This window comes from Phascolarctos cinereus, unplaced genomic scaffold, assembly GCF_003287225.1.
Source record: "Phascolarctos cinereus isolate Bilbo 61053 unplaced genomic scaffold, phaCin_HiC Scaffold_726;HRSCAF=1367, whole genome shotgun sequence".
Taxonomy (NCBI): Eukaryota; Metazoa; Chordata; class Mammalia; order Diprotodontia; family Phascolarctidae; genus Phascolarctos; species Phascolarctos cinereus.
The window spans coordinates 338,544,684-338,559,713 of record NW_027556098.1 but is presented as its reverse complement, the minus strand read 5'-3'; the positions used below and the strand labels follow the sequence as shown (position 1 = coordinate 338,559,713).

Here is a 15,030-nt window from a genome sequence, read left to right as displayed (position 1 = left end):
TATATATAAATGAGTTGAGGTATTCTAATGTCTTGCAGTTCTCAAGGTTTCAATGTGGTACAGTATGTCCTTTATCATCCCTGAAACTGTTTCTCTACACTCATATTTCTCCTTTCTCTGCCTCTTTAGACTGTATTATTCACATAGAAATGAAGCATTATTTTATATCATTCACAAGCCAAATCGAGTAGCTAGATTTGCATCTGAAAGCTGTTTTTCCTTTTACAAATAGAGTGATAGTTTTTATTTTAAAGAGTTTTTTTCCTATACTCTTAGGTATCAAAATACTCATTTATAAGAGCAGTGATATCTTTCATCTGTTGTTAGTGAATCTAAATCTTTTCCTTTACACAAAAAATACTTTTTCTGCCCTTTTTTATCGTTAACTGCACCACATGAAAAGGGCTGTAAACGGGACAGGATACCTTCCTCAGGGATGGTGAACTGATCCATAGGGAAGTCAGTTGATGTGCCCTTTTCTTAAAGAGCAGTAGCAAGGCCAATGTCAAGACTGCCAAGATGGATGTAAGGGGGGGGGATGTAAAGTAAAGATTCATAACTGAAAAGGGAGGGCTTTAAGGATACTTTTCGTGTTTCATGTTTTTGATTCTCTCCCCACCCCCTCCTAGCCCCCTTTTGGTCGGTTAACTTTGTTGTTGTTTTAGGTGCGAACATTTTCGAACCATGTTCCAGTCTTACTGGAATGAGGACATGAAAGAGGTAATAGAAATAGACCAGTTTTCTTACCCAGTGTATCGTGCCTTTCTCCAGTACCTTTACACGGACACAGTTGACTTACCACCTGAAGATGCTATAGGTACATCGTCTATGTTTGACCTGTCTAAGATGTATGATAAATGCTTTCTTGTGGGTACTGTATCATATAGCCTTGAGGTAGGCAAAACTTAAGTTGAATTTTGTTGATTCTCAAATGATCCTACATTTTGAAGTAAACTTTTTTAAAATTAGTATTTTGGGATTGTTGATGCTATTGATGCTGTTAAACACTGAGCTAATGGTCATATTTAAATATAGATGTAGACTCATTAATCCTATAGTCCAAAATGGCTAATTCAGATTTAGGACAGTTATGGTGGGGGTCAGGGTTAGGGAAGGAATATCTGAAATCTTGTAAACAAAAGGAGGAGGAAAATGTTGCCTAGTTGGAAGCAACTACACAGTTTGTTTGGGGCAGAGAGATGGGAAGGGATTGGAGGAGATGTTAATATATTTAATAAAATAAGCAAAAATCTGCCCTTTGAAAAATCCTGCTGACTCGTCTCTGTTCAATTAAAAAATAAAACAGAAGTATGGATTGTTGTGGACTTGATTAACCCTTTCCATTCTTCCTCCCCACCTTTCATTTTAGGTCTTTTAGATCTGGCTACATCTTACTGTGAAAATAGATTGAAAAAACTTTGTCAGCACATCATCAAGCGAGGGATTACTGTGGAGAATGCTTTTTCGTTGCTCTCTGCTGCAGTCAGATACGACGCAGAGGTAACCTCACAGGGAACCCTGAGATCCTAATGTGGCGGCCGGTGTGTTTTCCCCTTCTTCTGCTATATACAGGACTGAGAATCATGATGGGGCAGCCTTGTTTCATCCCTAGGGGTCAGAAAAGCTAAATTCATCAATTGCTAATGAAGGCTAATAAATTCAGCCTTTCTTCATCATGACATGAATAATTTTGATTTGCTCCTTGGAATTAATTTATTTAGAATGTTTTCCATCTACTTGTACTTTTAGCCAAAAAGAGATTAACAAATAGTGACCTGCAGTGATCACTGTAGCTACACAGTAGACTGAGGTTCACAATGTCAAGCCTGAGCAAATTACAGGGCAGTGTCTTTGAGATCCAAGATTGGCTCGTGGTGTAACATGCACATAGTGCTAGACCTCTCCTGCCCCAAGCATGACCCTGTTTGTGAATCTGTTTTCCTTCTAAAAATACTGTTACTGTCTAATTATAACTGATTAACTACTTTTTAAAGAATTTGCTGTGAGTCCCTTTTTAGAGACAGGCTTCTGTATTACATTGGTTGTTTATAATGAAAGAAAACTAAGAATAGTTATCCAGAGAGTGAAAGAGTTTCCTTTTCATTTGTAAAACTAAGAGTATTTTTAAAAATCGCTCGCGTGTAACTGTTTTTCCTTATGTGTGGAGTCATAGCATGGTAGAGTTAGAAGGGACCTAATAGATGGTAGAGTCCATTCCCTCATTTTACAGAAGAGACAGCTGAGGCCCAGAGAGGAATGACTTGCCCAAGGTCATGCACCTCATTAAGCCTTGAGGAATGTACATTGAATACCAAAATTAATCCATTTTTCGTTATATTTAGAAACAGTTGAGTTCTGACATGAATAAAATGCTGAGTTCCATGAAAAACCTGTATGGGGTAACTCTAAAGATACCACATACTGTGGCCAGAAACATGTAGCAGAAGAGAAATGTCACATTTGACATTTGTTGTCAGCGTTGTCCCCTGTATTTTCAAAACACTATCATATTTAGATTTGATTCTTTTTGTATTGTTTTCTACACATTTTGCTGTTTTAGTATAGCTGACTTTCTCTCAAGTCCTTAGATGGGTGGAGCCACCACCAAATCCAGTAGTTTTCCGTTTAAAAAAAAATAAAGCATTGACTAGAATACCTTAAGTAGTATTTCTTTTATTCAGTATTTGCCATTTAGAATTCAAGTTATTATAGCAAAAAGTAACCTGTTTTTTATGTATGTTCATTATAGAATAGGAAGCCTTTGCTGACTCAATAAAGACTTAATTTTAAAACTCTTCACATAAACTCACCTGGGATACAATGGGTCTCTCTCCTTCCCCCCCCCTTTTTTGAAGGGGAGGGGTAGAGCAGCAAAAGGTTAACAAGGCAGGAAAAAAGAGCCTGAATAACTAGTGTATGTATATTTTCATTTCCATATAATTATTGCTGTTACTCCTCTTTAAAAGGGTTGGTGAGATAATTCTGAAGTAAGTGTGTGCAAATAAAATCAGTGTGATATATTGAAGCGAGTTCTTAGGCTGTAGGCTCTCAACCACCATCAAATCCAATAAAAATTATGAGCAAAACACACCCTCTAGAGAAGGTCTTAATTATCACTGTAATATCTATAAATACCTCTTTTTCAAAAAAAATTATTATTATTTTGCTTTTTATGATCAAGGAATTTTGGGGTTAAGTATATATGTAAAACCTATGAGAGTCAGTTGGATGAAGCTGAATAGAACTTCCATTATGTTAATATGTTTAATAAAATAAGGAAAAATCTGGTGGTGAGATATAGAACATCCATTCATTTCTCTAGCTTCCTTGTACTATTTGTTAAGTAGCAGAGTGATCTCTACTTATTTTTCTGCTTAAAAATTTGTTCCTGGGGTCAGCTAGGTGGCACAGTGGATAGAGAACCAGCCCCGGAGTCAGGAGGACCCGAGTTCAAATGCGGCCTCAGACACATAACCCTTAGTAGATGTGTGACTCTGGGCAAGTCACTTAACCCCAATTGCCTCACAAAACAAACAGACAGACAAAAAACCACCTTGTTTCTTAAGGAATATGGGATCTTAGATCTGGAGGTGGAAGAGGCCTCAGAGGCCAATCCAACCCCCTTATTTTACAGATGAGGAAACTGAGGCCCAAGGAGGTGATGGGACTTGTCCAAGATCTCACAGGTAGTAAGAATTGGGTGGGATTTGAATCCAGCTCCTCTGAGCCCAGAGCCAGTGTTTTTTGCAGTTCCATGGTATCTCTACAAGTTTTACTTTTAGTAGAAAGGAAAACATAAGTTTGCTCAGAAATCTTGAATTCTTTTCCCCTCAATTTGCTTGTGATCTGTGCATTGTGAGTTCTTGCCCTTGACCTGGGGGGTCCAGCTTTTTTTTCCCCCCTTTCAAAGAGCCAGATGACTCGTTTTCACATGACCATCTTGATTTACTATGTCCATATAAGGGAGATGAAAAGGGACTCTCTTAACCCCACAAAAAAAGAGTTGAGGTCACTCTGACTGAAAATATTTTTCCTTTTATTATGACATCTAGTGCTTTAGAAGGAATTAGAGTTGCAGTTTTTCACCTTTTGTTTTATAGTATTTAAAAAACACAGCCACTCAGAAAAGTTCTTGGACCAGTTACCAGTCAGGCTTTAGTGGACTCGCTAATGCTTCCATTGTTCTTATCCACATATAGCATGTTATGGAGTTGTCATATGTATGTGGTTTTTCCAAGCCATTTCCAAGGTACTTCCATGCTAATAGTCTCAATAATTATTTGTTTTGGTTTTAGATATAAGGGGAAAAGGATTCAGGACTGAGGTCAAGCTACTGGCTATTTATGGGAGTCTCGGAGCATTAGGGAGTGAAAATATTGTACAGTTTGTCTTGTTTCCTAAATAAAGGAAAGATAGTTTTGCTTTTATGATCCAGAATGCTTTTAAATAATTTAGGAAATGAAATTGGGCTGTAGAAATGGTGAAAGCGGAATATGTCCAAATTATTTGACAGTATGAAGAATTGTGTTTTACTGTCTTTAGTTTTGGAATAAAATTGTAGGTTATTTATGTCGAAAATATCTTAAATGAAAGCTTTTTAGCCTTCTCCTCAATATCTGGAAATCACCAAGGAAATCATTACCTAGTAAATCTGATATAGCTTTCCCAGTGTCTAATATAGTGCTCTGATCACATTAAAGTGTCACATGATCAATGATTTTTATCTACTTGTATGAGCCTTTTTATAACACTTTCCATTGTGGCATTCAATATAAGGTTAGTTTGTATTTCTGAAAGTATCAGAACAGCTAATAACATAGTCCATGAGCTAAATAATAATAAATTGGGTAGTTCAGAACTAAAAAGGAGTCCATATCATCAATGCTGAGGACAGTGTTCAAGTTATAGCAAGGCCCCATTATAGTCTTCCTGTTATGGCTTCTTCCTTCTTCCTTGTTTTAGACGGTCATGTGACAGGTTATAAAATGCATCAACTTTTATCTTGAACTTTAAAAAACATCCCAAATGAACAAGGTTTCCTTGTCCTTGGAACTACAGTGTGATACTTCTTCTGAAGTTCAGGAGGTCTTGTGTATTGCTGTGCCTTATCAAAAGCAGGCTCTCTTGTTTGGGTAAGCATTGCCCTATTGCCTTTTTAAGGCGAGAGGGAAGATCTGGTCGTTTCTAGATTTAAGTGAAGAGATGCCGCTTTATAAATACGGAACCATCTTCTTCACCACCATCCCCCCCAAGTCTTGTCTCCCCACTCTCTTTCCCCCTGCCTTTAAAGAAGAAATTATACTGCCAGAAGAAGGATGTTACCTCATTCATATGTCATTGGCAAATGGGCTTGAAGGAGACTGACTGTTCCTAGGTGATTCATCCTTTGTTCTGCCTATGTCATAAGGATGGGCTACTCTCAGTGTACCATTGTAGTCTACTTTTCTGTCTCAAAGGTGTGGTAATTCTTTCTCTTTAATGCTAGCGTAAGTTACCCTAATGAAGAATTTCCAAAATAAAATAAAACCTATGGAGAATTAAAATTCAGATTTCCATGATTCTGCAGTACACATGCCAGAGACCCACCAGTTCAGATGAACGGTTGAGGGGTGGGGGGATGGAGGAGAGGATAACAGGGAGGACGAAGCTAGCATGAACTATTTAGAACTCTAAAATACAGACAGGCATGAGGCTTTAAAAAAAGGTTGCCAAATATAAAGGTTCTTATGAATCTATTTTTAATAGTTCCATTCTACGCTGAAGAATTTGAAATTACTCCTTCAAGTAGGAGAAGCTGTCTCCCTGAGAGAGTTTAATCTGTTAATTTGCTTAGCAGTATTTTTTTTTTAAATAATGGAAAGATTTTATCCACACAATCATGAATTCTCAATCAGTGCAATTTGAGTTGATGAGGGTTTTACTGATCTAGAAATTCAGCTTGCGCTCCCCTTTTTGCCATTGGAAATTATACAACTCACACTCAGCATTTTAAAAAAGAAATCCATCTTTTAAAATATGACAGAATTTGGAAAATAGCTTTAAAATTCATGGCTAAGGAGAGTTACCACATTTGGAGCTTAATCCATGGGTTATAAGTCTGTCTGGAGAAACTCGCTTTCTATTTATGCGAGTCTATTTCCATTCCTGTTTCTATTTATGTGGGGGAGGGCAACAGTCTCTCTTTGGAATGTGATTCCAAACAGCACATCATACATCTTTGGGAATGTCTCTTTTGACGTTCTGATTGACTCCCTGGAGTCAACTGTCATCTCTATGTGGACAACTCCAAAGTTGTCAAAGTCCAAAGGGTACCCTGCACATCCATCCATTTTCATTTCTCTCCTGAGCTCCTGTGATTTCAATGGTGTAGGGACCTCCCCTTGAGGAAACTCACCAATGCAGATCAGCAACTGACTTACAGCTAGAGAGTTTTAAAGTGTTACCTTCACCTAGAAGTTAAGGGACTTGCTCAGGGTCTCACAGCTAGCACTGAGCAGAGGCTAAACTTGAACTCTGGTCTTTCTGACTCCAAGGAATTCCTCCTTACTCTCTACTGTGCTTCTGTGATTCCCTAGGTTTACTTTATCCAGAACTATGATTTATTTTCCTGTATCACTCTATGGGTGTCATTTTTCTATAGGCAGAGAATGTAGTGCTTAATCTAGCTTGTAATACATGCTGCTTGGCTTTGTATTCAACTGCACAACAACAGTCGAATTATAAATTTATACTTCAGACCCTTGGATCCAGAGGTTCTCTTATTAACACTTGAGTAATTCTACTCCCAAGTGCATTTGGTTTAGAAAAACCTGGCTTCAAGCATCACTGAGCTAATACAGATAAAATCATAGGAGATAAAAATAGCCAATACTGTTTAAATTTTGGAGGTTATGTTTGCTGGGTAGGTTTCTGTGGTGAATGTATTGTTTTACCTATCAGCTAGGTCAGAGTGACCCTTTGAGGCATTTGCTTGCTGGGCTTTCAGTCGGGGAGAAGGAGGTATATTCACTAATCATTTCTTCAGCTCAGGACCCATTTCTTTGTATTCTTTCCTTCCACCAGTGTTGAATTCTGAAAAATCAGAGTGGTGCTATAAAGGCCTGTATTTTCCAAATATTATCCACTTTACTTAAAGGAAACTCAAGTTTAGTGGCCCCTGGGTCACAGGCTAGCACAACTTTTGAGTTCTAGCTGGGCAAGATATGGTGGTCATCGTATGGTTTGTGATGTGGACTTGTGGTGTGTGTTATGTATTTTTTGTTTTTGTATGCATGCCCAGATTCTGTCATTTATGGAAATAAAAATTTTTTTAAAAAATAAAAAAGTTGAAAGATTCCTCATTATAGGTCATGATAGCATAGATCTAGACTGGAAGGGAGCTCAAAGGCCATCTAGTCCAGTCTCCTAATTGTACTGATGTGGAAACTGAGAAATTTTTTGGTGCCCTGCCCAAAGTTATATAAATAATAGGTATTGGAAGCAGGATTCTAGGTCCACTGCCTCTCATAAAGTATAATCTCATTTCAAATAATTCCTCTGAAATGGCCTATGGTAATTACTACTTATCTGACAGCTACAATCATCCTCTAAATGTGCTACTGTTTTTACTGACTGGATAAAATCATTTTAAGACTTACTTTTTTTGAAAATTGATAATCTGAGCTTTACTTTTTGAGATTTAAGAAAACTAAAGCCTTTTCATTTAGGGGTACCCGAAAGCAAAATTTAGGTAGGTACATAATACATTTTTAACTACTTTCTCCAGAATGCCGCTTCATCATTTGTGTTTTCTATATTCCTTTCTTAGTAAAAACTAAGATCTCCCTTCATTTCTCTTCTCTGTTCTCTCGACTGAGGGAAAACTTGAATGCCTTTCCGAATTCGATTGTCCTTTTGATAACTGAGGAGAAAATCTTTGTCCAGTATGAAGTCTCTGACAGAGTTTTTCCTCAACAAATTAAACAAACCATCTTTTTGAATAAAGTAGCGTGCTGTATTTGCTTCCCTTCTGCCATCTGTATTTTAGTCTCTTATGTGCCTACCTATTTTAAAATTAGTTTCTGGTCTTCTTTGGGGAGGTAAGGGAGGAGAAATAGTTCTATTAAAGCTAATAAAAAGGCCTCTTGTTTTTATTTTTGTGTGTGTCTAGGATTTAGAAGAATTCTGCTTTAAGTTTTGCGTCAATCATTTGACAGAAGTTACACAGACTGCAGCATTTTGGCAAATGGATGGCCCTCTACTAAAGGAATTCATTGCTAAGGCCAGTAAATGTGGAGCCTTTAAGAACTGAAACATGGCTGTGAGTTGTGTGTGTGAGGGTGTGTGTGTGTGTGTGTGTGTGTGTGTGTGTGTGTGTGTGTATGTGTGTATGTATGTACGTATGTGTGTGTGTTCGTTCTCTAGGGCATTATTGCTGATACGCCCAGCGTGTGCCCTACAGGCTGGTGTAATTCTGCAGGTAAAACAAACAAACAAACTGTATTTTACTCCAGAGAGAAGTCTCTGCATAGAAACTCATGAAGAATGTACTGTTTTCTCTCTACCCTTTTGACCAACTCCTGTTGCCAGACTTGCACGGCTTTAAAGGGTGACTTTTTCTCACATTTTGATTGGAACATTGGGAAGGGATGAAAGTTAGCTGTTGCTTCAGTTCCAGAGAGGAGCCATGCCTGAAGAGGGGAAGTTTAGAGCTAGGAAGCCACTGGTTTGGTTTACAGAGCATTAGCCTTTGGGTACCAGGCTTGGAGGATGTTTCACAAAATGTTAGAATTTTTCTGAATACGGGACCTCTGGATTTCTTTAACGCCTGTGGGCTAACAGGTAACATATCTTTGATTGAGGTGCTGCATGATTTGTGAGTCCGGTGGGATTACTATGAAGGAACAGTTTGGGTTGCTCAAGCTTTTGTGTCTGTGCCATCATACATTTGTTTTCCCTGTCTAGTATATGAAAAAAGTTTGTGTTCATAAGTGCTTAAAGGAAACTATGCAGTCAGTACTCTACAAGACATATATAAAATGTAAACTTACAAAGGTATATGACAAGGATTTTAAAAGCTCTTAAGATTTAAACACACAAAGCATGGTAACTTTTGAACTAACTTTGAAATGATGATGGATGAGACTGCTTTTTGAAGGCAGGAGGTATTAATTAGTCATGTTATTAAATCCTCTGTAAATTAGGGCTACCACCTTTCCCTTCCCTTGAGGGCTTTCTGATTTTGGATAACATTTTTACCTTATTGAAGTGGTGCATATTTACACTTAATTGTTTTTAATTTCTAATGTAAATATGTAGACTTATAAAGGGAAAAAAAATACATCCTATGTACTTTCAGAAATCTCTTGCTTTCCCAGCCACCAGGTGTAATGATTAATTTTCCTCCTCAGTTCAGTAAACGCATAGGTAAGTTCATGGTCTCAGGCAAGAGGCTCCTGGTTAAAGAACAATAGGTCTCCTAGGAATACAAGCATTCTGTACTTCCTCAGATGAGAAGAGGCAGTTCTTGAGAATGAATTGTCTTGAAAGGCTTAGTATAATTTTTCTTAGATCTATTTTATTTGGTCCAAATATTCTTGCCATTTGTCAAATTAAATTCTGAACTCAGATGCATTCTGTGGGTTTCCCACCCATTATTGCCCTATGTGCAGGATTATTTTTTTTAAATGTAGCATTTTATTTAAGTAGGTAGTCTGTCATTTCAGTTATAATTATAAAATATTTGACTTTTAGTTAGTGTTAGGACAGATAAGGAAGCTGCTGAATGGATACTTCTATATATGTAGATTGTTCATTGTTCATTGCCTTTAAAAAGGGAACATTTTTTTTTTTTACTTCCAACCTTCTGCAGGTTGGAAGTTGTTTCCGAAGTTGTACCAAGCTCTCTTGCTCTATTGTTAAGTGGGGGGGGGGGGGTTGGGTAGGAGGAAGGAGGTGAAGCAAAGTTTTCCAAGTCTTTAGTGGAGCGCCAGAATTTTGGAGGTAAACAGAATTAGTCTTCACTCAGACAGCAGTTTCACATGAGGCTGTAGCTGCTATTTTTAGCAGTTGCTGGTTAACTTTAAAAGTGAGGCCAAAAAGTTATTATTCAGTGGCATGTTAAATAAATGCAAACATAGACCCTCAGACCTCCCTTTCTCAACCATGCACATGGGCTTTTTTTGCAAACGACTGGAGCCCGTGGATTTCTAGGTAGAATCAATTGTGCAGTGTGATGGAGGTTTTTCTTAATAGATTGGAAAATACACACTAATTTATTGATCACCAATCATACAGCAGGCAGTGTATGTAATAAATGCCACTACTGTGTGGATTTACGATCTGAATAAAACAAAAATTTGTGTATCTATTACAGACAATAACTCTTCAAACAATTGTTTATCATCTTCAAATAAAAACTGGGGTTCCTGTACTAAATCAGAATGATGAGAATTTTTATTCTCATCATTCTGATTTAGTATATATAACTGGATGAAAGTGAAATAACAAGTCAAAATTGCTGAGTGCCTCATTAAATCACTGAGTAATTGGCGGGGGGAGTATGGAGAGATTAGGGCTGGTGAGTCCTTGGAGAGTCCCCCCCTTTAAATATTACCACAGTGGTGGTATCCCTCCTCCTACTGAACTTTGTCATTGATCCCAGTAGGAACAAAAACGCTTTAAATAAAGGAATTGATTTTTGCAACTAATATGAAAATAGAAACCAAAGTGTTCACATTTCTTAAAGCAGCCCTAAGTGTACCCTTGAACTTCTTAGTGAAGTGATATTTGATATAGTAAGTAGTAAGTAGGTGATGTTGTATTTATGTAATGTTTAGGATGCCATGTTAATAAAGCAATCTGTTACAATGGGTGTGTGGAGTTTTTAATGTTGTAATCCACAGGTGAGAATGTAAGCTGCCTCCAGTGGGACTCCGGGATTCAGTCATGCTGCTGCAGCCCTTGGATTTTTTCTAGGTGTGAAAACACCCGATATTGAGTATTGCCTGTGCACAGAGCAACAAGCATGGTGCTCTGGGATGAGCCAGAATGACCGGAGCTGGGGGAGGTTAACCTTACACGGTTGCCTGAAGGAGATCATTGTGTATTGCTAGGAAGATCAGAGATGCCTTCCCAGCAAGCCAAGTGTGTAAGGGGATGGCATGAGCAAAAGTTCAGAGAAACGAAATCGTTCCCGGCTCACAGTTAACTTGGATCAAGTTGTATTGGTTTGAGAGGAGAGCACAAATCCTTCCCTTTTCCTGACCGTCTGCGCAGTTTCTACTCTGTTTTGCTCCTCTTTCACAGCCAGACTCTCAAAAAAGCTCTCTGTCCCTGTTGCCTCCATTTTACATCCTTCACTTTTCTATACAGCCTCCATCCCTATTTTTCCATTGAAGTTACTCCCTCGGTTCCAAAACCAGAAGCCTTTTCTTCCATCCTTATTCTTGACCTGTCTACAGCACTTAACTCTGTGGACCCATCCTCTTGATTTTTGTTGTACTGCTCTGTCCTGGGTCTCCTGGTACTTTGTCTAGCTACTCGGTCTTTTTTATTACATTGTCATCATGCAAGTCTTGCTCTATGTGTGGGTGTACTGGGGCTTTCCTCTCTTTAGCAGGAGTTTTTAACCTGGGGTTCATGAATTTTTCTTTTTAAAAAAATATTTTTCTAATTGCATTTTAGTATAATTGGTTTTCTTTGTAATCCTATATTTTTATGCATTTTATGCATTTTAAAACATTCCGAGAAGGGGTCCATAGGTCTCTCCAAATGCCCCAAAAGGGTCTGGGTCCAGGACACAAAAAAAGCTAAGAGCCATAGTATCTCTTCATGATCTTATCGGCTGCCTTGTATTGGCCTGTCACCTCTAGGCTGGTGACTCCCAGATCTACTTGGGGCATCTTTTCCCTCCTGAGCACCAGTCCCACGCACATCACTAGCTCCCTCCAGGGCATCTCTACCTCATCATGCCTAAAGCAGAATCCATCATCTTTGTCCTTAAGTCCAGGCCTCCTAACTTCCTTATTTCTGTCATTCTTTTAGTCACTCAAGTTCACAATCTAGGAGTCCCCTCGAACGCTCGCTGTCATTTCCCATGCCGCTTACTTGTGAGGTCCTGATGATTCTGCCTTCCTCCCTATACGCTCATGCCATAATCATGCATAATTCAGGCCTTTTTCTTTTCTGGCTTTTTTGCATTTGTCTCCTACTTGGCCTGCCTACCTCTGGTTTTTTTCCCTCTTTAGTCCATCCTGTATATAGCAGTACAGTTGTAGGTTCTGAAGCATGCCCTCCTCTCTGCTTGAAGAGTTTCGGTGGCTCCTCTTGCTTCTAGAATCAAATACAGACTTCTCATTTTGGCATTTAAAGCCCTTCATAACCTGCTGCCGGCCTTATTACATAGCTTCCCCCTCACATGCTCTCTATTCCAGCCAAACTGGTCAGCTTGCTACTCTGCATCCTGGATATTGCATCTCCCACCTCAAAGCGTTTGAACAAATTATTCCTTATGCTTGAAATGCGCTCCTTCCACACTCCTGTCTCTTGGGAAACCCTGCCTCTCTTCAGTGCTCTTCTCAAGTGCCACCTCCTGCAAGAAATTTTCCTGATTTTCCCATTACTGGTGCACTCTGCCACCAAGTGATTTTGTATTTCTTTTTGCATATATTTCATATTTACTGATTTTCTACATATGTTATATTCTTCCAGTAGACTCTAAGCTTCTGGAGAGCTCCTGAGAGCAAAGGCCCGCTTTCATTTTTATCTTTGGTCTCCCTAGTACACATAGCACAAGGCCTGGCCTATATAATAGGTACTTTTAATTAAGTGATGGATAAATGGAGTGGAAGCCTAACTGGGAAGAGGGATCTACATCAGGAAGACCCGATTTCATATCCCCCTCCCCCCAGACACTTACTAGTGTATGATCCTGGGCAAGTTACTTAACTTCTGTCTGCCTCAGTTTTCTTATCTGTCAGATGGGGCTGATATATCTCCCAGGGTTATTGTGAGGATAAACTGTGATAATATTTTTAAAGTGCTTTGCAAACTTCAAAGAGCTATAGAAATACTAGCTGTTACTAGTAGTGGTGGTAGAAAGAACATTGAATGAGGAGTTGGGAGACCTGGATTCTTGTCCTGGTTCTGCCGTTAGTTGTAGTACTTCAAACATGTCACTATTGTTCCTAGATCTCCATTTCTTCATAAAATAATGGGTCAGACTATGAGAGTGGACCCCAAGTTAAAAACCTAGGGTCCCACTGACAGATTCCAGGGGGTTTATAAACTTGGATAGAGGAAAATGTTACATCTTTTCTTCAGTATAATTATTTATCTTTGCTAGCCTATATTTTTTATTTTATGCATTTAAAAACATTCTGAGAAGGGGTCCATTAACTTCACCAGGTTCCCAAAGGAGTTCATGAAAAAAAGGTTAAGCCCTGAACTAGATGGTCTCTTAAGGGATTTTTTAAAAAGCATTATTGGTTACTCTCATATCATTCTTTGCATGTGACTGGCATCAGCACATTTAGCTACCATATCACAGAAGCAACTTTCAGAATCTGAAGCAATGCATTAAAAACTTAACACACTCTTCTTTCATCCTATCCCTGGTACATGTAAGCATATTTACTCAGCCCAACCTGTCCTTAAATAAACAACAAGCTTCTTGTGAACTTAACAATCGTGAACAAACATAAACATTTCACTATACAAAAGACTAAAAATGGGATTATATGTGAAACTGCAAATTTCTGCTAACATTGTTTTTAATATATGTTAAACACAGTAATAATAAAACTGCCCTATTTCTGCCCTTCTAAACAACCTTTTCTTCTGTGTTTTTTAATGTTTTCTTGATGTTTCTTTTTTTTCCATCTTTATCACTACCTTCTAAATGAAGTAAGTATAAGCGAGCAAGGTAATGAACAAATCTGCCACATCTGGAAATGTGTCTCATTCCCTGAAGACCATCATAAAAGAAATACAAAGCCTGGATGTTACTTATTCAAGAAATCAAAAATGAAGACTGCCCACATCTGTTAGCACCAGGGGGCAAACTGAAAACAAAAATAACCACTTGATCACCTCTTGAAAGAAATCCTTAAAGGAAGAGCCCCAAGAACACCATAGCCCAAATCCAGAGCTCCTACATCCGAGGTAAACCTCCACACCCTCCCCCCCAAAAAAATCCCGAAATAAGCAGTTCAAAAACCAAGGAGCCAAGGTTGGGTTCACACAACACCTGGCACCTTACACTAAAAATCAAAGGTCTTGGGATACAGTATTCTAAAAGGCAAAAAGTATATGGGCTTATAATCAAGAATAACAATCTTAGAAATCTTTGTATCATCCTCCTGGTGAAACAAATTGACTTTTTAATGGAGTGGAGGACTTTCAAGCATTTATAATGAAAATGCCAGAGCTGAGTAGAGCCATTGAAATGCAAACACACTAGTAGAGAAACCTAGGAGAGTAAATTTATTGGAGCAATTGGAAGGGGCTGAATGATAAAGCAATACTAACATTCTAATAGGGGAAAAGACATGTCCATCCAGAGCTTTAATGTTTTCAAAGGGTACTGAGGTAGTTAAATAAGAAAAACTGGACTTGGGGGGCGGATTTTTGTGGAGGGGAATGAGAAAAGGGAAGGTAGAAGAAATATGCTGATGGGGTAAAGAGGAAAACGGGAGTGAACTTGCTATTTCTCATAATTGGGGGCTGTGAGAAGAATGTAACAACATGGAGAAAAGGGTAAAGGGAATGGGCATCAAATAAACCTCATTCAACTGGAGTGGACAAAAGAACAGTTTGTTGTAGAAAGATGTGAAACTCAACAGGGAAACAAACAGGGATCAAAGGAAAGGAGTGTTAAAAGGGACTAGGGAGAGAATAGAAGCAAAACAAATTTCCTGAACCTGAAGTGAGGGAAGAAGGGGAGGGTTAAAAAGGAAAAAAATACAATCAAAAAACTGGAATCTAACAGGTTTTCCATCCATTGGGAAATGCCTGCACAAATTGTGTTATGTAATTATAATAGAATACTAT

General features: G+C 38.4%; 1 protein-coding gene across 3 annotated transcripts in view; it reads left to right on the top strand.

Annotated features, from left to right (window-relative positions):
- Positions 1-13,809, top strand: part of RCBTB1 (RCC1 and BTB domain containing protein 1) — a 56,310-nt gene extending 42,501 nt beyond the window's left edge. For 2 of the 3 annotated variants that reach the window (XM_020993714.2, XM_078156970.1), the window contains 3 exons: positions 666-817; positions 1,370-1,500; positions 8,150-10,848. In XM_020993714.2, the coding sequence (XP_020849373.1) occupies positions 666-817; positions 1,370-1,500; positions 8,150-8,290 (424 nt within the window). In that variant the 3' untranslated portion in view covers positions 8,291-10,848. Of the gene's footprint in view, positions 1-665; positions 818-1,369; positions 1,501-8,149; positions 10,849-10,883 lie in introns of those variants that run through there. The other variant, XM_020993716.2, reaches the window with a different exon arrangement.
- Positions 13,810-15,030: the final 1,221 nt, after the last annotated feature.